The 24,306-nt window shown below is 42.6% G+C and overlaps 1 protein-coding gene across 1 annotated transcript; it reads right to left on the bottom strand.

The window, feature by feature from the left end:
* Positions 1-844: 844 nt before the first annotated feature.
* On the bottom strand, positions 845-1,704 carry LOC116740468 (40S ribosomal protein S2-like). Its single transcript, XM_032606117.1, is given in 3 exon segments — positions 845-1,258; positions 1,260-1,593; positions 1,595-1,704. Coding segments are annotated over 3 exon segments (858 nt in total).
* Between the last annotated feature and the right edge of the window lie 22,602 nt (positions 1,705-24,306).

Below are 24,306 nucleotides of genomic sequence, written 5' to 3' on the forward strand. Positions count from 1 at the left end.
TATTCACTGTAGGCTACAGAGGTTTGTAAGACAAAACATACTTGGATAGATATATAGAGATAGAAAGACAGAAAAATAGATATAGATAGATGATAGATAGATAGATAGATAGATGATAGATAGATAGGATGATTCATCTCTAAGAAGGGAAGGGGCGGGCTTCCCTGGTGGCGCATTTGTTAAGAATCCGCCTGCCAGTGCAGGGGACACAGGTTGGAGCCCTGGTCTGGGAAGATCCCCACATGCCGCAGAACCACTAAGCCCGTGCACCACAACTACTGAGCCTGCGCTCTAGAGCCCGTGAGCCACAACCACTGAGCCCATGTACCACAACTACTGAAGCCCACGCACCTAGAGCCCGTGCTCCACAACAAGAGAAGCCACTGCAGTGAAAAGCCTGCACACCGCAATGAAGAGTAGCCCCCGCTCGCCACAACTAGAGAAGGCCCACACGCAGTAACAAAGACCCAATGCACCCAAGAATAAAACTAAAATAAAATAAATGATTTTTTTTTTTTAAAAAGGGAAGGGTCACATATATGAAACAACATGAGCCCTAACACCCAACTCTGGGTGTTAAAACCAACCCAAGATGTGTTTGGTCTCTTCCTTAACAATTCGTCCAATGACAATGCAAAAGGAAAGGCATTTTTCCATGTCTGGACCATTTTGTCACAAAAGAAAGATCAGGGTATTGGATTGGGCACTGAATGTCTTGTGCTTTAAAGTTTCAACTTAAGAATGATAATTTTAAAATATTAAACATCTGAGGAATTCTCTCTCCATTTTAAAAGTGATTTTTTTTTTAAACTGGCTTCATTCACTTTATTTTTCTCATAGAAAACTATGCTGTGACTACAGCTGGAGCCTGGGTCCTCTGCATGGAAACTCTGATGTGGGTCTTTACAAGATGGTCAGTGAATTCCTGATACGGAGACTTGGTGAACACCGTCTCTTTCCAGAGGTCAGGAGGGAGATAACTGTAGGTCTTGGAAGTGGCATCGAAAGTGGTCTTGGCGAAGTTGCCCAGCATGGCGGTGCAGCCCCTGGCAGAGGTGTAGCGGTCATCAATTCCAGCCACCATCAGTAGCTTCTCGGGCACAGGGGCTGAGGTGATGCCAGTGCCCCTGGGGGCAGGCATGAGGCGCACCAGCGCAGAGCCACAGCGGCCAGTCACCTTGCAAGGGACGGTACGGGGCTTGCCAAGCTTGTTCCCCCAGGAGCCTTGCCGCACGGGGACAATGGAGAGCTTGGCCAAAAATGATGGCCCCACGGATGGCAGTGGCTACCTCCTTAGAGCACTCGACACCCAAACCAACATGTCCGTCGTAATCCCCAACGGCGACAAATGCCTTGAACCCGGTCCGCTGGCCAGCACGGGCCTGCTTTTGCACACGCGTGATCTTCAAAACCTCATCCTTGAGGGATGCCCCCAAGAAAACGTCAATGATCTCAGGTTCTTTGATGTGCAGAGACAAGAGACAGATCTCCTCCAGGGACTTGATCTTCATGTCCTTGACCAGGCGGCCCAGCTTAGTGATGGGGAGCCACTCCTTGCCCTCGGCCTCGCCTCCGCGAGCTCCGTGGCTTTCAGCCCTGACCCCGGACGCCGCTGACAAAGCCTCCATGGAAGCCACCGCTGCCTCCCATTCCAGGGCCCCCGGGGCCTCCGGGCCCATCGGCAGCACTGACATCATCCGCCATTTGGTGTCTTTACGGAGAAGAAGAGCTAAAAGTGATTCTTATTTGAAATTTATTTTTGCTGATGATTTCTATGATGAAATGTCTGTATCAGGAACTCTTACATATTATTGAAATATCTAATCTTGTCACAATATATCGGTTCCTAAAAATGCATGATAATGCATTTTTGTTACAGAAAACCTCTAAGCCATCTCCCATAACCCTATCGGTGAAAAAAAATTATCCACTTCTTATCATGATGGTCATCTGTTATTGTTTTTAAAAAACACATAATAGCGTTATAAAAAGTATAGAATGACTTATGGGAAATTCCTGAGGATTTCTAGGAATTTCATCTTCTTTTTCCCCAAGTCCCTAAGATGAAGCTATTGAGATTAAGTCGTATGTTCACCTAATAAGTGTTCATTTTGCACAAGCTGGGTTGTCTATGGTGAGAACCAGCTTTCTGTCTGATGGTAGAGACAGGCATTAAATAAATGTAAAAATAAGAATTAGAAATTGTGCTGGACATGTGTAGTAGAAACTGTGATGGGGACGACAGCTCGGCTCACAAATGTTCCCCAGCGACTGCGTTTGTGCTGCCTCCTCCCCTTCTCCGCGGGGAGGGCTCTGTCACAGGGTCAAATGGAGCAGCAGGCCCCCACCTCCTCACCCAAGTGCAGACACCTGATGCAAACTGGCCAATCAGAATGCTCCATATGCTGGACCCCAGTGATTGGTCCAGAGGTGGTCATGTGACTGAAATGTGGGCCTCACGGTCCTTTCCTGGGGTTTGGGGAGCTGGAGCTTAGAAAGAGGGTCCTTCCCTTTTCTTCTGAAAACTACACAGCTGAGAGCCCAGAGCTATAGCAGCCATCGTTCCAGCCCAAGGATAAAGCTATTATTATTTGAGAGGGCAAGTGCTCATACACAGAAAGGTGAAGGATGAAAAAAGAAGAGAGAATATTGATCCCATTCTTTCTGTTTCCTATCATGGTTCCCATTATTACATGAACCACTCAGCCTTTCTTTTAACTGAATGCAGATAAAATTAGGCTTCTGCCAACCCAGATATTTTTTACCAATAAAGAATCAGGGAAGTATCACATGCCATGAAAGAGAACCAGAGGGCTCAGGTACACTCTTTGGGACTTCTACATCCAGTGGGGGAGAAGGCAAGCAGACCGTGATGAGATGATGTGCTCTTACTGACAGAAGCGCAGGTTACTGAGATTAAACGAAGGGGCGTCCCTGTTGGGTATAAACTCCCACTCCGGGCTTCATTTCTGGGCCCTCACTGAGAACTGGCCTCGTGCCAGTGCTAGGAAGATACACCCACAATTCCATTCAGCTCTTGCCTCTGTAGAGGCTTGGGGGCCTTCAGTGAAGAGTTTCTGAGGCTCGAAGTTTGAAGAAATGCACCCGTATATGGCGGTCGGAGCCACCCCGGGGCATAAAGGGGGAGGCCCTGGAGGTAGGAACTGAGCCCCAGAGGCCTGCATTTGACCAATTAGAAGACATTCCACTTTGCTCCCCTTTGTTATTCACTCACTCGGGATGACTTGGTTTCAAGGTGGCCCTTTAGAGAGCTGGGCAAGCTTTCAGGCCGGCTTCTTTGTGCCCAAACCAAACGTGAAACAAAGCCGATCTTGGTGCTCCGGCTTAATGGGAAACCTGAGCCATCTGTGGGTGATCCTTCTAGTTGATTTGCTTCTTTGGCAAGTATTAAACAGCCTCTTAAAGATCCAGAGGAATTATGAAAATGGGTATTAACATTAAAATCAGAGTACAGTTAGAACATTTCACTGCATAATTGTTTGGCAGGACCTGCGAGGAAACAGAGGATTTCCAGCTCTGTGACTTACTGCTCACAGGTCTGACTTTTCAGAATCTCCAGGGCCAGAAACACAGTCTGGGAGTGGGGCCCCTGACATGACAATACAATTGGACCATGGTTAGAAACTTATACCGTCTTTGATTCCTGGCAAACCTTCTTTTGAGCAGTTGCATCGGCTTTATGGAAGCCAACCAGAGCTCGATCCAGATGAAGGGAACATGCAGAGATGTTGGAGAAACCTTTGTGCCACGCTCCCGTGTCTTTGTCAGAAAAAGTATTCTGCGTCCGCTTGTAATTAGCACTACGACAGGCGTCAGAGAAAATGGCTAATTGCTGACATGGCCCACAGTGCTTTGTAAGTAAACACCATATTGGAATAGACATGCAAGTAATTGCACAACACTCCAAGTAAACATGTTCAAAATGAAAATGGGGATGGGGTTAAGGTATCAGAGCTGCACTGCCAAAATCCTATTTTTTTTTTCTCTAAGAAATAATAAATGACTCACCTCTTGAATGTCACCAAGCTGTTTCCAAGCATCGCTTGGCTCCAGGCCTGAGGCTGCACTGTTTCTGGGAAGTTTTGAGTTGCTGGACCAAAAGCCTCTTATATATATTCCAGACCCAACGTCTTCCTTGGCTCTGGTAGCATATATTATGGACGAGGCTTACATTCCTTCTTACCAGGTCACAGCCCCACACCCCAGCTTCTGCAGGTTTTTGCTGCTCGTCACTCGTCACTCAGAGCTGTACCCTTCCCTGCAAGATGAACTTCACTGGCAGGAGCCACCACCTTGAGGATGCTTAGAGGACTGACTGTGCACACTTTCCCACCGGAGTGATGCTCACGCAATGTCTAAGTGATGTGTGTGTCTGTCAGCCCAGTCCCCTTTCCTGGTGGTGGGAAAACTTGCTGGTACAACTAACAGTCCAGAGATCCTTGTGGGATCAGTTGTGGCTAGGCTTCTCCAGAAACCCCATCTCTGTCTAGCCTTCTGCCTTCCCCTATTCTCCTTCCCTCATCCTTTTGTAAGTTTCTCTGCGTTCCTTCACTCAATAAGTCACTTGCCCAGGGAGAGAAGGGAAGCCAATGTAAGACGACTATCATTTATCTTAACATTGAGGTTTGAACTAAGTATGGTAGACTTTCATTTTGTTTGGTTTTTTTCATCAGGGTGGACATCACAAAAATGCAACAGAAAGTGATTCTAGAAGTTTCAGAGGCAAAGAAAAACAATAAAGTAGGCTGAGGATTGGAACTCCACATTTGGGGACACAGCAGTCAGCTCAACTAAGCAAGTATTTATTCAGTGCTTTGAGCAAGTCAAGACAGGCACATAAGAATGAGGCATCCCATGGGCTTCCCTGGTGGCGCAGTGGTTGAGAGTCCGCCTGCTGATACAGGGGACACGGGTTCGTGCCCCGGTCCGGGAGGGTCCCACATGCCACGGAGCGGCTGGGCCCGTGAGCCATGGCCGCTGAGCCTGCACGTCCGGAGCCTGTGCTCCGCAACGGGAGAGGCCACAACAGTGAGAGGCCCGCGTACCGCAAAAAAAAAAAAAAAAAAAAAAAAAGAATCAGGCATCCCAAATGTAGTTTCTGCCCCTGAAGGAGTGAATTATGTCCTGAGGTAGATGGACACACAAAGAAATAAGATGACACCAACATTTATTGAGCACGTACTACATACCAAATATTACACCTTTGTAAGACACTATTGAATTGAATTCTTATGAGAAGGCTCTGGAGTGATTTATATTGTCACCACTTTGCAAATGAAAAATAAATAAATAAATTAGGTTTACAGAGGTTAAGCCACTCTGCCAATGTCACTCAGCTAGCAACTGTTGGAAATGTGGCCATCAGGAGCCCTGGCAGGTTTATTAACAAGGGAATGATGAGATTAGATGAGGCACACAGAGGTTACAGAAGAGAAAAGATGGCCTCACAGCTCTAAGTCCCATGAGCAAGACAGCAGACCCAGAAGAGGACAGAAGCATTTCACTGTGTAATATCCAAACTGGCTCACATCCCTGATAAGCCAAAGACACTGGGCAAAGCTTGTCTGCTTCGCTTTCAACGTTAGAGTCTCGTCGCTTCTACTGGGAAAACTAATAACATAACAAATGAAACTATTGTTCGGTTTCATTAAAAATAAATCTGATAAGATGGGCAGAATTGAATTAACCAATCTCAACTGAGTTCTCATTATTGGAGCAAATGGAATATTCTCTCTAATAGAATAAGTCCTGGTTCATTTTGGCTGGTCTTGCTATTGCTTTGGTTTCCAGCCTTTTGCTCTAGGCATCCTCACGCTCATGTTAGTATTATCAGGTCAGCGTAATTGATCAGCATACTAGATCTGGCAAGGGTTCTGGATGGATCAGCATAACAGATGCAAGGGCTTCGGTTACCCTTGGCAGATGAAAACTGTACTCCCTTCCAAGGAAGTCAGATTTAGGACCCTAAAGCTCACAAAAGAGAAAAGGCCCTTATTCCACACAGGGTGAGGTTGGGCTTGAATCCTGTGACGAACTGCCCTTGGAGTCAGAGATGGGGAGAACAGACATTCACTGTGCCCGCTTGTCTTGGCTGGCTCTAATTGAAGTAAGCGCCAGCAATGCTTCTATTCCTTTGCGCTGGCTGAAGTTCAAAGGCTCAAGACTGAAGAGCAAAGAGGCGCGTGCAGGTATTTTTGTGGATCCACACAGATCCACACAAAGGCACATACACATTTGCATCATTTTCCCAACAAAAGGGATTTGACACAGCTTATACATAAACACAGAAACACAAGATGGAAAAATTGAAGAAATCGAGATCAAATATAGAACAGAATAGAGAAATAATATCGACTGATTAATAAAATATAGCTCAGACTGGGTGGCTGAATCACTTTTTGGAGGGGAACTTTAACTTTTGCTCTAAACCCACCAGTGAACATGGAAATACACACACACACACACACACACACACACACACACGCTTATATATAATCAGTTCATGATTTGTGCCGACCACTGGATGAAACCAAACAGGTGCTCGGAGAAACACAGTTTCTTCCGGTCCTAACGACTGAAAGCATTTTTAAAAATTGTTCAAGTGCTTATCAGGAGGAAACTGAATTAAAGTGTGAATGAATGAATGAGCAACTGATGTGTCATAGATGGCCACGCCATGAAAAGTCATCCTTGTAATGACATTTCATGGAGTATAATCTGTAAAAATACTGAATCACTATACTGTACACCGGAAACTAATATAATATTGTGAATAAACTATACTTCAATAAAAAAGTCATCCGGTGCAACCTCTCCAGCCCCCGACAATTCCAGTGCTCGGAAGCCTCCTCTTAGGGAGCCAATGATACAGCCCACACTGCTTTCTGAGACAGACTCTGCTCTGAAGTTCTGTCTATTGAGGTGCATTTCTGTCATTACAGCAACACAGTTTAGGGTGGGTCTGTGTGTAAAGGAAGAAATACAGGCTTTGTCCTCAGATCTGAGTTCAAATTGTGCATTTGCTACTTACTTTCCAGCTGAGTGACCATGGGGATGTGACATCACCTCTCTGAGTCTCTGTTTCCGCATCTATGACACAAAGGTTCCTAGCAGCCACTGGACCACAAGGATTAGATACAAACGTGTGAGTTTAGTGTCTGGTTGCATGTAGGTGAGCAATGTGGGTTTATTCTTTCAGTTCACTCACAACATGTTGATTAAACATACGTGAGCCACATCTAGGGACTAAGAATGCCTTTCTATTTGTATAAACGAGGCAGGTCAAGCTTCTAACCTACCAGAGCTGATGAGACCCTGTATGGGCCGGTTTCATTCATGTTGTCTACATACAGAAACCTCACACACGTTTACTAACAAGCTTGCCTCTGCAATGAGAGCGGTTGGGTGGCATCTTTTTATTCTCATTGTCTGGTGTGAGTCTGACAGACCTTCTGTTTCTAACTGTTTAGTCGGGAAGCTAAACACAAGACAGTGGATTGAACACTGGCTGGGTTGGCTGGGAGTCTAGCCCTATGAAGACTTGACCTCAATTGAGCTCTTCATCACTTTGCTGTGGTTTAGATAAACCCCAGTGGGATTGCTCTGCTCAGTTGCACTGCTGGCAATTTCAGTAAAATAAATGTTTCAGTTTTTACAATTTAGTCCCAGACAGCCAAGAAGGTAGTTTTCCCTTGAAGTTTCTCCTAATAATTACAAAAGGAAAGAAATGAGACAAAACAATCTGGGTCAATAGGATCAAAAGGTACCTCTCCCCTAGTTTTGTTTTTTTTTTTTAAACACGAAAAAAGCCTCTGTTTGGTTATTGAAGGATTTAACTTAAGTCCTCCATGGATGATACCTAAATAAAGAAATAAATTTTGGCTACATTGTGAGGTAGTGTAGACAAGTTATGGAGACAGCTGAAGAGACTTCGGTTTTCAGTCTATTTCCCTATTAGGACTCTTCTGTGTTTCAGACTTTGGAATTGATATGTTTGCAGCCAGGTGAAGACCCGTACATGGAACCAGGAATAAGTATAATCATGATGCCGGTGGTAATGATAAAGATAACAGCTCTGAAGATGATAAAAGCTGCTACTTATCAAGCATGTCATGTTGGAGAAAGCGCACATGAGACGCTTTACAGTGTGCAGACCCCCTCACCAACCCTGGGATTGGCACCATGATGAGAAAACCGATTCACAAAGACGTCAAGTAAGTGGTTCAAGAGAGGGCTGCTAATAAGGCTAAAAGGGAAGAATAACTAAACCTCTACACCAACTTCCGTTGTCAGACTTGCCATTGGCTCATTTCAGGACCTTGGGCAGGTCAACTCTCCTCTTTGGACGTTGGTTCCCCATAGGTAAAAAGAAGAGTTTGGGCTACCAGATGGTTAATTCCCTTCCACCTGCGATAAATAATGATTTAGAGTTTCTTTCAGTTTCTGCGATGCAATTAAAGTGGGCTGTCACCAAGCTTAAACGTTTTCAGTCATCCAGATTCAGAGTAACCATTAGATGTTAGGAAGCGATCCATCATTTAAAAAATTTGGATTCCCTCACCATATGGAAAAGCATATGGGGCGCGGTGCTATTTTCCAGTACGGTAAGTTTTCCTTCTGAGGCAAGAAAGAAGCCCAGGACTTTCCTGGTGGCACAGTGGTTAAGAATCCGCCTGCCGATGCAGGGGACATGGGTTTGAGCCCTAGTCTGGGAAGATTCCACATGTCGCGAAGCAACTGGGCCCATGCACCACAACTACTGAGCCTGCGCTCTAGAGCCTATGCTCTGCAACAAGAGAAGCCACTGCAATGAGAAGCCTGCGAACCGCAGCGAGGAGTTGCCCCCGCTCGCCACAACTAGAGCAAAAGCCCGCGCACAGCAACGAAGACCCAATGCAGCCAAATAAATAAATTTGTAAAAAAGAAAGAAAGAAAGAAGCCCAGATCTTTGCAAGACTTGATGAATATAATGAGATCAGGGAGAAACCAGAACCCAAGCTTAAGCTACACTTGGAATATTTCCTTTACTAATGCACATCCACACTGGTTTTGGGGTGAATTTCCAGGCCTTATTTGTGAGCTTGAAGTAAATTGTGTATTTACTTCAATTGTAAATTTACTTCACCGGCTTCCAGAAACAAATCGCTGGCTCTTGCTCTTGTTCTTTCTTCAATGCACCTCTGTTGCGTTCTCACTTGTGTTTCTCTGGTTTTGAGCATATGACTTTCAAAGTTGCTGGAAGTAATCACTGCATTCCTCTCACACAGAGAAATCAAAAGCAAATATAAACTGCTCTCTCAGCTTACTTCTAAATCCAAGCAGACCCAACTGCTGTTAGATAGTGCTTTGTATGCTAAGATGCAATATCTCTTTGAATGGAATCAACAAGGAAAACCTCCAAGTGGTTTGCTGACACTAAAGCATTACTGAGCTGGCAAAATTCATAAACTAATATTGCAAAGTAGCTCTCCGGCACATGCTATTTTCGGCAATTTGTACTCTCTGTCACTATTTCCTTTTTCATGCCATCTGTAAAGCATACTCTGGCTTTTTTCTCAACAAAAAATTTGTCTTTCTGGAAGGTTGATCAGACAAAAATAGAAAGTACTTGCTGGGTTGGTTAATGACTATAGAGGATGTGCTACCTTAGCATCCTGGAGGGGGCTGTTTTGGGGTTATACAGGACAGACATGGGAGATTGATATAAAAAGTAAGAAAAGAGAAAAAAAGGAAGCTATCACATGCCAGCTAGAATATACTAAATATTTCTCATCATCATTAGAAATGATCATATTTAAATTCCCACTGCCTGATTACTTAGGATAAAGGGAAGAAGTATCAGTGTCATTAAACAAAAATCTCTCTAGTTATTGAAGGATAAACTTAAGCCATACATGCGTGATGCCTGGATGCAAGGGCATGGATTGAGAGACCTGGGGCCATCCACTTACTAGCTCTGTAAACATGGGCAAATCAATTCCACCATCGTTTGGTCTTAGTGTCATCAAATCAGATAATCAGGAAGGCCCTTCCCAACTCTGAAATGCTTTGGTTTGTCAAAGGAACATTGATTTGTTCATTTGTTCAGCAGCTATATATTGAGCTTCTACTATGGGCTGGGCACTGAAAAAGACAGAGAAGATTCCCAATATCATGAAGCTGATGTTCAAGCAGAGGAGAGAGCCAATTAATGGCTCAGCCATTAATAACGGAACAAGATGGCTTCAGGTAGGAGTAAGTGCCATGAAAGGTCATAACTGTGTGATCTGATAGAAATCTGATAGAAATTAATTGGCATGGGAAAGGGTGGAGGTTAGTCATACATTAAATTTGCAATACCTATCTACCAAGAGAGGTGTTTTTAACAGGGCTGGTAGTGCCTCCTAATGGGATTTTGGAATTTTGTGACTTAGTTATTTTATAGTGTAGCCGTTCTAGACAATTGACATATTGAAATACAAATTATTTTATTATGAATTATATCTTTATTCTCTTTTATATTACATCTTGAGAATTTATTGTATCCAAAATTGTGCAGGTGTATATATTACTTAAGAATTGCACTTCAGGGGCTTCCCTGGTGGAGCAGTGGTTGGGAGTCCGCCTGCCGATGCAGGGGACGCGGGTTCGTGCCCCGGTCCAGGAAGATCCCATATGCCGCGGAGCGGCTGGGTCCGTGAGCCATGGCCGCTGAGCCTGCGCGTCCGGAGCCTGTGCTCCGCAACGGGAGAGGCCACAACAGTGAGAGGCCCGTGTACCGAAAAAAAAAAAAAAGAATTGCACTTCAGGATGATAAAACGGAAGTTAGACATTAATATATATTTTTTAGAAATTTATTTATTTTTGGTTGCATTGGGTCTTTGTTGCTGTGCGCAGGCTCTCTCCAGGTGCGGCGAGCGGAGTTTACTCTTCATTGCGGTGCACAGGCTTCTCATTGTGGTAGCTTCTCTTGTTGTAGAGCACAGACTCTAGGCATGCAGGCTTCAGTAGTTGTGGCACACAGCCTCAGTAGTTGCAGCACACGGGCTTAGTTGCTCCGCGGCATGTGGGATCTTCCTGGACCAAGGCTCGAACCTATGTCCCCTGTATTGGCAGGCAGATTTAACCACTGTGCCACCAGGGAAGTTCCCAGACATTATTTTTAATAAGAGGGGGCATTGAGTTTGATAGGATTAGAAACCACTGATCTAGAACTCTCATAACGAAAACCCTAATAGAGCTGCCATTGCTGTGCAGTGATCTAGTTTTAGGCAAAAGTGATCAATCATTACGAAATAAGTTCCTACAGGGAATAATGGGCGCAGAGTTGTTTTAAGTAGCAATTTTCAGATTTTTTGTTTTTGTTTTTGCGGTACGTGGGCCTCTCACTGTTGTGGCCTCTCCCGTTGCGGAGCACAGGCTCCGGACGCGCAGGCTCCGGACGTGCAGGCTCAGTGGCCATGGCTCACGGGCCCAGCCGCTCTGCGGCATGTGGGATCTTCCCGGACCGGGTTGCGAACCCGTGTCCCCTGCATCAGCAGGTGGACTCTCAACCACTGCACCACCAGGGAAGCCCTCAATTTTCAGATTTTTTAAATCAATTAATTCATTGGGTCACATCCAAACTTTATTTAGTTGTTAGCCTAAGTTATACACTAAGTTAATCTTACGGAAAATAAAAAGGAGAACATTTGGAACTAGCTGTGAAAGTCAGAACATATTAATTGGAAGAGAAATAAAAACAAGTTCCAGGTAGGAACAGCCCTCTCACCAGTTCTTACATCATCTGCTTTGTGGATATGGACTAACTGCCTGTCTAAAAATAACCTCATATATGCTAAGGAAGAATATCCCCTGTATCTGTGGGACTACTTCTGTTCTTACTCTTACGGGGTTAGAGAAGCACCATGGATAACCACTCTTTCCTGCACAGTTGGCCCGCGCATGGGCCTGAATCAACTAGAGCTGATCAGATCATTCCCCAGGAGTTTTCAAAGGGGACTGAAAAATGAATTAAGCATTTTTCCAAGAGTCGCGGTGGAGGGAGGTTCCCAAGGCTCAGGAACAATCGACAGCCTCGTCTTCCCCCATAGAGAGGAAGCGTGTTTGAAGGGAAAGATTGAACGTGATAAACAGAGAGGTGCTTTCACTCTTTCATTAATTCACTCAGTCGATGATACTTTTCACACTACTGTATACTAGACATTGTGGTGACCCTGGAGAAAATAATGCCTGCAGTAGGCTAAATAATGCCTCCCTTTTCCCCTCCACCCCCTAAAAAAAGATATCCACACCTGAATCCCTGGAACCCTGTGACTGTTACTGTATATGGCAAAAAAAAAGACTTTGCAGATGTGATTATATTAAAGGTCTTGCGATGAGGACATTAACCTGGATTACCCAAACGGACCCAATGTCATCAGAGACGTTCTTAGAAGAAAGAGACAGGAGATTCAGAGTCAGAGAGAGAGATCTGAAGATGCTGACTTCAAAGCTGCCGGATTTGAAGACGGTGGAAGGACCACAAGCCAAGAAATGTGGGTGGCCTCCAGAAGCTGGAAAAGGCAAGGAAACAGATTCACTCTCAGGACTTCCAGAAGGAAATCAGCCCTGCCAACACCTTCATTGTAGCCCTGTGGCCACGATGGGCTCATTTCAGGCTTGAGCTCCAGAATTGTAAGAATACATCTGTATTGTTCTAAACCACTATGTCGTCGTTTGATATACTAGCAACAGGAAACTGATACAGCGTCCCTACCCTGGCATCTCTTATGTTCTTGTAGTGGGGACAATCTAGAAATGTGTCAATAAAAAGTAAAACAAGATAATAGAAATCCAGAGATTGGCAAACTGAAATAAGAGATGGAGAAAGTAAAAACCCCTGGTTCCTGCTGACCCCCAGGCCCAGCTATTTCCCTGTAGCTATTCAATCATATCCCAGTACCTTCCATAAATCATATTTTCTTCTAATGTTTTTTCCAGTTGAGTTTCTATCTCTATCAAACAAAAGAGCCCTACTTCATATAATCTGCATTGATGGTCCTATAGGGGCTCTGATGTCTACTGTGTCAACCTGGAAGCAGTTTCTCAAGAAAGTCTTAATGATGTTTAGCAGAACTGCATTTTCTTACAGGAAAATGTGCTTCTCCAATGTAGAAACATTTTCAGCAACATCGAAAAATTTCCATGAATTTCCTATTAGACAGGCAGTTCCACTAAGGAAACCTTAGCTGGGTGAGCTTCTTAATCAAAACTTTAATTTATTCATTCCTTCTGGTTCATTTTTGGTGTTCATTGAACACCTACCGTGTACCAAGTCCTCGGAAGACAACACTGAACAACTTAAAATCTCTGCCAGGACTTAATAGGAGAGATTTTATTTAAAGAAACAATTACAATACAGTGTGATAATAACACTAACCACCAATGCTTATGGTCACGTTCTATATGCCAGCCGATGTTCTAAGCTATGAAAATGGCTTACGTGTTGTAATAGTCACAAATACACTATTTAGCAAGATGCACTATTATAGCTATTTTACAAATAAGGAAACTGAGGCAGATTTAGGAAACATGCCCAGATGGCAAGTGATGGTGTCAGGCTTTGCCTCCAGACTCCAGAACCTGGATGAATTCCTGCAGTCGGTTGTCTTTGGGGGAAAAGAATAGGGAACCACAGATGTATAAGATAAAGAGCAGCTTGGGAAGCAAAATTACTGGAAAAAGAGACAACTGGTTTGAGTGTCTCTGGATGATTAAGAATTTATCGGGTGGGACTTCCCTCGTGGCGCAGTGGTTAAGAATCCACCTGCCAATGCAGGGGACATGAGTTTGAGCCCTGGTCTGGGAAGATCCCACGTGCCGCAGAGCAACTAAGCCCGTGCGCCACAACTACTGAGCCCATGTGCCACAACTACTGAAGCCTGTGCATCTAGAGCCTGTGCTCCACAACAAGAGAAGCCACCGCAATGAGAAGCCCGTGCACCACAATGAAGAGCAGCCCCCACTCGCCGCGACTAGAGAAAACCCGTGGGCAGCAACGAAGACCCAATGCAACCAAAAATAAATAAATAAATAAAATTGATTCTTTAAAAAGAAAAAGAATTAATCGGGTGGGTAGAGGCTGGAGTTTCAGGCAGAGGAAAGCTACAGGGAGTGACTCATGGACTGAGCTGGATGCGATTTGACTGCTGAGCAATGGAGTTGGAGGAATAAGCAAGACCCTGGCTACAAAGAGTTTTGTATTCCAGGCTCCGGGGCGCCACTTCTGCCCTTTATTCTAATGCCTCTGTCCATGGTCCTGGTAATGAGCTTCACTGTTACTAATCACTTTCTCAGCACCTTGGACCTAGAGGATATCTGACTATCCTCCCACCCACAATGGATCTCTTTGCGCATCTCTGCCTTCTCTGCTTGGCTGATGGCTCGCTGCAGAAGCACAATTCCTTTTTCTTCAAATTACAAAAACCCTACTGGGAAGAACAAGGGCAGATCCAAGATATTGAATAGTGTCGTCCTGAGTCTCTCTTGCCATCTTTCATCTTGGCTTCATTCCAGTGGTTCCTTTTCAGGTTCTGCTAAGGGCCATTCTCTGGGGCTCACTTGTTGTCTTCTTGCTTGGCCCATCCATTCATCCACGCATCATTCAACAAACATTTAGTGAACATCTACTATGATGTGGAAGCCAGAAAATTTGAGGACACAGAGATAAATAAAATACAACCTTTGCTCTCAAAGTAGTTCATTGTTTAAAGGGAAAGAGAGAACCAGAAAGGTTATTCATGAACAGCAGGATGCGAGGGGCTGCAGGATAAAGGAAGAGACTCGTTGATTTCAGCAAGGAAAAGGCACTGAGGGGGCTTTGCTACCAGTTAATATGCTACCACCTCTTAGCTTCAAACCCACCTTAAAAAAAAAATTAATCTTTTCTCCTTTAAGTGTGGAGGAAATACATGAGTGTTGTAAACATTTCAGAGGATTCACAAAAGTTTAAGGCTAGAAATAAAAATCCAGAGATAATAAAAATAAAAATCTATAATGCCAGAGAAAATCACTATTAACAACTGGAGGTATTTTCTTCCAGTATTTATGTGTATATAATCTATATATCTGTTCTTAATCAAATAGCAAACCTACTTTTTTATACTCTGTGTTGTGATGCTGAGGTTGGCAAATCACATTTATGCTCTGCCAAGTGGTTCCTGCTTTGGTTCTGAAAACGGGGGGTCCCCGGGGAGCCTGCAAATCTGGAGAAGGGATTTGCACCTGCCTGGCTTCCTCTTTCCTTTCTGTTTCTAACGGCGTCATCCCAGCCTGGCTCCCACATTCTGGCTGGGTGCTCCAGGACCAGAGATTGATTCCACTTTTCAGTTTCTCCAAGACTCACAGAACCAGCCTGATTATACCCACTCAGAGACACAAGCCCTGGTCGGCCAGCCCACCCCCTACTCTGATAAGAGTGACCCCCCCTACTCTGAGCTCAGAGACTTGAGTCCTGACCGAGCAACACCCTCAGACAGAGGTGTGCATCCCAGCTTGGCAGGACGCCTCCTCCAAGCCTTTAAATTTTAATAATTCCAACCTCTTCCCTTTGTTCCCTCAGCCCGAGGGGTGGTAGCTGCTTTCCACCTGCAGTATCTCAGTGTTCTTTTTGCTTGTTTAGTTCAATACCTAGTTAATAATTCTTTATGTTAAGTCTTTCCTGTTAAGGTAACTAGTGTGAGTTCTGTCTCCTGGCCAAACCCTACTTCCAAAGGAAGTCTTGCTTACCAGAGTTCTAAAGGATATGTAGATACTCCAAACAAGGGGAAGGGCACAAACCAACAATTTAAAGGAGAGAGGGAAGATAATATATACAACCAGGATGTTGTTTGAGTCCAGAAGCATTGTTTCTCAAAGTGACCATATTGCCTTCTAATAGCAAGGGCTTCCCAGACTTCTTACATATGGCACATGAGAAAAATGATCTATGTATACAGTACACTGGGATAAATGGATGAAGTTGCTTTTATCCAGAGGTGACTGGCCTGAGGGCTCTAGTATCCCTAGGTCCCAGCCCTCTGCCCCAAGGGGATTACTATCCCAGCACCCTGGATGGGAAATCTTGCAATAGACAGTTTCATCTCAGAGTGGAAAACCTATCATAAGCAGTGTGTGTGTGTGTCCCTGCATCACTTCAAGGGGACAACTTTGTGGCCTTAGAAGCACAGACTGTGAATCCTCAAAAAGACCTTAGGGATGACTCTATTCATGGTACGCCTTTAACCCAAGAAGAAATGTAGGTTTGTAAAAAGAAAGTGATCTACCCAGAGTCATAAGTCACTAAGTATGTGATCCTTTGTTATGGCAACCCCAGAAAACTAATATAGCTATAATTTAAGAAGCAAAGCAAACAAACAAAAAGGGAAAATAACAACTGTTGCTGAGGGTGTAGAAAAATCGGAACACTTGAACATTGCTAGGGGGAATGTAGAATGATACAACTGCTGTGGAAAACGGTTTAGCTGTTACTCAATAGGTGAAACATAGAATTACCAGCTGATCCAGCAATTCCATCTCTAGGTTTATACGCAAAAGAAATGAAAATAAGTATTCAAACGAAATATGCCCGTGAATGTTCACAGCTGCCTGTTCACAATCACCAAAAGGTGGAAACAGCCCAAATGCCCATCAATGATGACTGAATAATCAAAATGGGATATATACCTACAACGGGATGTTATTTGGCCATAAAAATGAATAAAGTACTAATTCATGTTACAGCATGGATGAACCTTGAAAATACTAAAGAAGTCAGACACAAAAGATCACATATTATAGGGTCGCACTATATGAAAGATTCAAAATAAGTAAATCCATTGAGACAGAAAGCAGATTGCTGATGGGAGGGGCTGAGGGAAAAAGGAATAGGAGAGAAACAGCCTATGGATATGGAGTTTCCTTTTGGGGTAATAAGCATGTTTTGGATCAAGATAGACGTGATAGCTGTACAACACAGTAAGTGTACTAAAGGCAACTGGATTGTACACTAAAATGATTAATTTTACATTATATAAGTTTTACTGCAATACCAAAAGGGGAAAAGAAAATAATGGCATGGGTTTGGTAAAGCACTCCAGCCAAAGGGAAGCAGTATGATTGGTCTTGGTTTTAGAAAGATAACAGGAAGAGAGAATGGAGAAAGGTGGTGTGATTAGAGAAGTGAGAACAAAAACGTTACCCTTATAATGTAGGTAAGAAATAGAGGTCGTAGAATAAAGCTGTGGCAGTGGCAATGAGAGAAATAAATAGATTTAAAAGACACTTATAAGGGAAAATCATTAGGAGAGGGGGTAACTAACAACTGGGGTTCAGATCAATGTGTATGAACACTTTCTCTACACGTAACAGTTCCATAGACCTAAGCCTCCATCTCCTTATGTGAAAGACAAGTGGGATAATTGTTATGGGTCTGTTTCCCTGTAGATTCCGAAGTGTCCCAGAAAAGAAGTCAAGAGACTCCATAGGAGAGTTTGATGCTATGTCTTAAAGGAGAACGTTCACAAATTCAGGTTCTCAAAAATGACCCCTATCACTGGCATCACTTTTTCTGGCATTCAGCACGAAAAGCACCTCCAGAAATGTTTGCAGTGAGTCAGACTTTCAGCATTTCATGCTTGAAGGTACCAAGCTGTGTACTGTTTGTAAACTAGAGGGTAAATAAGTCTGCAACTGATTCAGAGTCCATAGGAAAGATGGAAATTAGCAGGGATGACCCGAAGCAATTAACTGCATTCAGAGAAGGAACCATGTAAAGCTCCATGCAGCTGTTTGGGGATTCAAGCCACCTCACCCCAAAACATTGTCAAGTCCACTAGCAGTGAAGGTGGTAAAACACTGCTTCTCGTCTTTATACTACATCACCAAATTTTGTTGTCTGTTTGCACTTTACTGATTAGGTGAAAGGTTGGAACTTCAGCTGGGGATGGATTGAATTTGTAGAGTCCATGGCATAGGTGGAAATGTCCAGCTAAAAACTGAGTATTGTCAGCGAGGGGCAATTTCCCCCTCTACCTTTCTTGAGTGCTTGAGGCTGGACTACAATAAAATTGACACAAGACAGATTAACAGGAGAAAAACAAACAAATTTTAATATGTGTGCATGGAGGTCTCATAGAAATGGGATGGAAGAAGTGAATTCAAGTACATGAGAGTTTATGAGAAAACCCAGGACAGAACCTACAACAACATGCAAGATGCAGGTAGAAGGGAAGCAGTGTCGGCAATCAGAAGGGAGTTGGGAAGTCCGGCTGGATGATTAAAGAGTAACCAAGGGAACATGGCACCATGGAAACCAGGAGAGAAGAAGTCAAAAAAGCAAGACTGCACAGCCTAGCATGTCTGCATCCCCCATATCTCGTGCCTTGCATCCTGTACATTATTCATGAAAGTGGTGGAAACAAGTCAAAGAAATAAGAGGAAGAAATAGAATCAGAATTGCGTGGAAAGTGTGCTACTGTGGGAAGCAGGATATGAAGCTAATCTAGAGGGAAACAATTCCCTAACTGGTCCCTCCAGCTGAACCAGTAACCGCATTCCTTGCAGCTCTTCAGTAGCTGAACCAAGTGCAAACTCATAAAGAGGCATTTGCTTTGTTAAAGGGAAGAGACAGTGAAAGAAAAGGAAGGAAAACATCCTCTTCATCTCACCACATGCAGCCCTTTGCTTCTGGTCCTGTTTTTTTTTTGTTGTTTTTTTTTTTCAGGGAGGAAGGCTGGGAAATTGGATTTTGAGTGTTGAGGACACAGTTCAAAAATTTCAAAACCCGGCATGGCCACTTGGCTGGGAAAAAATAATGGGGTTGGATGGCCCAGGCTTCTGGACAAGTCTCAGTCTGTTGAATTGCATCACCTTGAGACAACGAGATTTGAACTGTGATCTGAGAATAGAATGTTTTGAATCGTGTGGCTGTGTGAACTTTTTAGCCTCTCTTTTCCTGACACATTTCCATAGAACCCCCTTCAAGCTGAAGGGTTCAGACCTCAGCTGCCTTCTTCCCAAGGCGAAAGCATTTTAATCATGGTGCAGGTCCCTGGGTTTGCACCTCCAATGGCAGCACTGAGTCGGCTTTGAGGCCACCCTCGCTGACATTCTTTTTTTAAAAATTATAGTTGATTTACAGAGTTGTGTTCATTTCAGGTATACAGCAAAGTGATTCATTTATATATATACATACATACATATATATATTCTTTTTCAGATTCTTTTCCATTGTAGGTTATTATAAGATGTTGAATATGGTTCCCTGTGCTATACAGTAGGTCCTTGTTATTTATCTATTGTATATATAGTAGCGTGTATCTGTTAATTCCAAACTACTAATTTATCCCTCCCCCCTTCCCCTTTGGTAACCATAAGTTTGTTTTCTATGTCTGTGGTTCTATTTCTGTTGTATAAATAAGTACATTTAAATCATTTTTTTTTGGATTCCACATACAAGTGATACTGAAACCATGCACCTCAGATTGGGACTCTAACCCATGTGGCTGGGACTCAAAGCCAGCCAAAACCCACATTGGGACTCGAACCCACTCAGCTGGGACTCGAACCTGGCCAAAACCCACAGTCTTCCAACTGAGATCACATACCTGGTTGCAGGACATAATAAAGCTCAGGTTCTTGATGTCTCACTGCAGAAGGAATTCAGTGAGAGACAAAGTGATAGGTAAGAAGTGGATTTATTACCCTGATACCAAAACCAGACAAAGATACTACAAAAAGAGAAAATTACAGACCAATATCACTGATGAATACAGATGCCAAAATCCTCAACAAAATACCAGCAAACAGAATCCAGCAACACATTAAAAGGATCATACATCATGATCAAGTGGGATTTATCCCAGTAATGCAAGGATTCTTCAACACACGAAAATCAATCAATGTGATACACCATTCTTCACCAAATGAAGAATAAACACCATATCATCATCTCAATAGATGCAGAGAAAGCTTCTGACAAAATTCAACACCCATTGCTGATAAAAACTCTCCAGAAAGTGGGCATAGAGGGAACCTACCTCAAGAAAATAAAGGCCACATAAGACAAACCCACAGCAAACATTCTCAATGGTGAAAAACTGAAAGCATTTCCTCTAAGATCAGGAACAAGACAAGGATGTTCACTCTTGCCACTATTATTCAACATAGTTTTGGAAGTCCTAGCCACGGCAATCAGAGAAGAAAAAGAAATAAAAGGAACAGAAATTGGAAAAGAAGTAAAACTGCACTGTTTGCAGATGACATGATACTATACATAGAGAATCCTAAAAATGCCATCAGAAAACTACTAGAGCTAATCAATGAATTTGGCAAAGTAGCAGGATATAAAACTAATGCACAGAGATCTCTTGCATTCCTATACACTAATGATGAAAAATCTGAAAGAGAAATTAAGGAAACACTCCCATTTACCATTGCAACAAAAAGAATAAAATACCTAGGAATAAACCTACCTAAGGAGACAAAAGACCTGTATGCAGAAAACTATAAGACACTGATGAAAGAAATTAAAGACGATACAAACAGATGGAGAGATATACCATGTTCTTGGATTGGAAGAATCAATATTGTGAAAATGACTATACTACCCAAAGCAATCTATAGATTCAATGCAATCCCTATCAAACAACCAATGGCATTTTTCACAGAACTAGAACAAAAAATCTTAAAATTTGTATGGAGACACTAAAGACCCCAAATAGCCAAAGCAATCTTGAGAAAGAAAAATGGAGCTGGAGGAATCAGGCTCCCTGACTTCAGACTATACTACAAAGCTACAGTAATCAAGACAAAATGGTACTGACACAAAAACAGAAATACAGATCAATGGAACATGTTAGAAAGCCCAGATATAAACCCACGCACCTATGGTCAACTAATCTATGACAAAGGAGGCAAGGAGATACAATGGAGAAAAGACAGTCTCTTCAATAAGTGGTGCTGGGAAAACTGGACAGCTACATGTAAAAGAATGAAATCAGAACACTCCCTAATACCATACACAAAAGTAAACTCAAAATGGATTAGAGACCTAAATGTAAGACTGGACACTCTAAAACTCTTAGAGGAAAACATAGGAAGAGCACTCTTTGACATTAATCACAGCAAGATCTTTTTGATCCACCTACTACAGTAATGGAAATAAAACCAGAAATAAACAAATGGGACCTAATGAAACTTAAAAGCTTTTGCAAAACAAAGGAAACTACAAACAAGACGAAAAGACAACCCTCAGAATGGGAGAAAATATTTGCAAACAAATCAACGGACAAAGGATTAATCTCCAAAATATATGAACAGCTCATGCAGCTCAATATTAAAAAAAACCCAACAACCCAATCAAAAAATGGGCAGAAGACCTAAATAGACACTTCTCCAAAGAAGACATACAGATGGCCAAGAAGCACATGAAAAGCTGCTCAACATCACTAATTATGAGAGAAATGCAAATCAAAACTGCAATGAGGTATCACCTCACACCAGTTAGAATGGGCATCATCAGAAAATCTACAAACAACAAGTGCTGCAGAGGGTGTGGAGAAAAGGGAACCCTCTTACACTGTTGGTGGGAATGTAAATTGTTACAGCCACTATGGAGAACAGTATGGAGGTTCCTTAAAAAACTAAAAATAGAACTACCATACGATCCAGCAATCCCACTACTGGGCATATACCCTGAGAAAACCATAATTCAAAAAGACACATGCACCCCTATGTTCACTGCAGCACTATTTACAATAGCCAGGACATGGAAGTAACCTAAATGCCCATCGACAGATGAATGGATAAAGAAGATGTGGTACATATATACAACGGAATATTACTCAGCCATGAAAAGGAATGAAACTGGGTCATTTGTAGAGACGTGGATGGATCTAGGGACTGTCATACAGAGTGAAGTAAGTCAGAAAGAGAAAAACAAATATCGTATATTAACGCATATATGTGGAACCTAGAAAAATGGTACAGATGAACCAGTTTGCAGGGCAGAAATAGAGACACAGATGTAGAAAACAAACGTATGGACACCAAGGGGGGAAAGTGGTGGTGGTGGGGGGGTGGGGGGATGAATTGGGAGATTGGGATTGACATATATACACTAATATGTATAAAATAGATAACTAATAAGAACCTGCTGTATAAAAAGTAAATAAAATTAAATTAAAAAAAATTTTTAAAAGATTACCTAAAAAATAAATAAATAAAGGACAAAATTATAAAATAAATGGTAAGAAATTTGGGGAAATAAATTTGCAACAATATGACACCTTAAAAAGAAAAAAGAAGTGGATTTATTTAGAGAGAAACCCACTCCACAGATAGAGTGTGGGCCATCTCAGAAGGCGAGAGTGGCCCCAGGGTATGGGATTGTCAGTTTTTATAGGGGTGGGTAATTTCATAGGCTAATGAGTGGGAGGAGTATTCTAGTTATTTTGGGAAGGGGCAGGGAATTCCAGGAATTGGGCCACCATTCACTTTTTGATCCTTATGGTTGGTCTTGGAACTGTCATTCTCTGTCTGACTTACTTCACTTAGTATGATCATCTCTAGGTCCATCCATGTTGCTGCAAATGGCATTATTTTATTCTTTATTTCCTTTTTGGCCGAGGACATTCATTTTTAAAAATAAAAAATAGAGATAAAAAATGCTTAAAAAGAACCCAATAACCAGCATGTGAGTGTGTTCTACTGGAATTGGGTGTAAGCAATTCTATGAATTTGGGAGTGGGAAGAGCTTCGGGCCACCTGCTTGGGGCATCTGAAGGCTGATAGAAATGGGGAGACTGGTTCTGAGAAAATGAAAGGAGACAGTCCATGAAGCATATCGGAGCACATTGGGGTTTTGTTGTTATCTTTCATTTGTTTTGTCTTTTTTTAATAATAAAGTGAAAAGAGTTTATTTGGATTTTCCCCACTCATCTAATTTCCAGGAACCACCTGCAGGAAATTGATTTATAGGCTCCTTAGGGTGGAAAACAAAACAAACCCCAAATCGTAGAGATCATATTGGCTCAGGCCCCTTTGGAGGTTATTTATTGAGGCATGAGAACCAGGAGTGGGGACAAAGTACAGCTGAACACAGTGGAACAAACACAACTGAACTGGGAGTTAGAAAATGGTCCTTCTTATGACCTTACCAGTGAACTTGTTCTCTCTCTACTTCTCTCTCTTATTCATTCTTAGTCATACAGGATGAGTCCAAGGCTAAACACCACTTTTTCACAAAGTTTTCTTAGACTCTCCAATCTTGTTTCCTGGCATTTTCTCCTTAAGGCACTGACTGCTGTCTACAAACACATATTTGTGATACTTTGTTCACGTCTGTTTTAAAAGCGTCTGGAAGCCAGTGACTACACTTGTTTTGAACATCCTATGCCCCATACCTAGGGTAGGTCTGAGGTATACTAGGTGTCTGGTATGTATACATTCATTATCTGTGGCCTTGGGCAAGTCAGGTGTCCGGGAGGAGCACATTTTCCTCTGCCCTTCTAGGTTCTTCTGGCTGGTCTAAGAATTAAATTGACATGAGACAGATTAACAGGAGAAAACCAAACAAAGGTTTAAAAACGTGTACATGGGAGAGACCCAGGAAAATGGAGTAATTGACCAAAATGGTGGAATCTCTCACCTTAAATACCATCTTCAGCTAAAAACAAAAGAGGATATTGTGGGGGGCAGTGATTTGGGACTTCAGAGGGGAGGAAGGCAATTGACATGAAGATGGAAAAGCAAATGTTTGGCAAACAAACGTTGGCTGGGCCAGCAGAGACAGTGGGACACAGAGAGGAATTTTAACAAAGAGACTTTGCTAAGTTCCTCTCTGTCTACACACTTACTTCCTACAACAGTGATCTACAGTGATGCTCCCTTCCTGCAACAGGTCCTCTACATTCTTTCGGGCAGTTAGGAGAAGGTTGAAGGTTCTTCCTGAGTCTTTTGGGCTTTAAAAATAATCAGCCAGGGTGGGGGGAGATAAATTAGGAATTTGGGATTAACATATACACACTACTATATATAAAACAGATAAACAACAAGGACCTACTGTATAGCACAGGGAACTATAGTCAATATCTTGTAATAACCTATAATGGAAAAGAATCTGAAAAAGAGTATCTATCTATCTATCTATCTATCTATCTATCTATCTATCTATCTATATATATCTGAATCACTTTGCTGTACACCTGAGGCTAACACAATATTGTAAATTAACTATACTTCAATTTAAAAAATGGTTTAGAAAAAGACAGAAAAAGTCAGCCTAAA

Source organism: Phocoena sinus, chromosome 15, assembly GCF_008692025.1.
Source record: "Phocoena sinus isolate mPhoSin1 chromosome 15, mPhoSin1.pri, whole genome shotgun sequence".
NCBI classification, from domain to species: Eukaryota; Metazoa; Chordata; class Mammalia; order Artiodactyla; family Phocoenidae; genus Phocoena; species Phocoena sinus.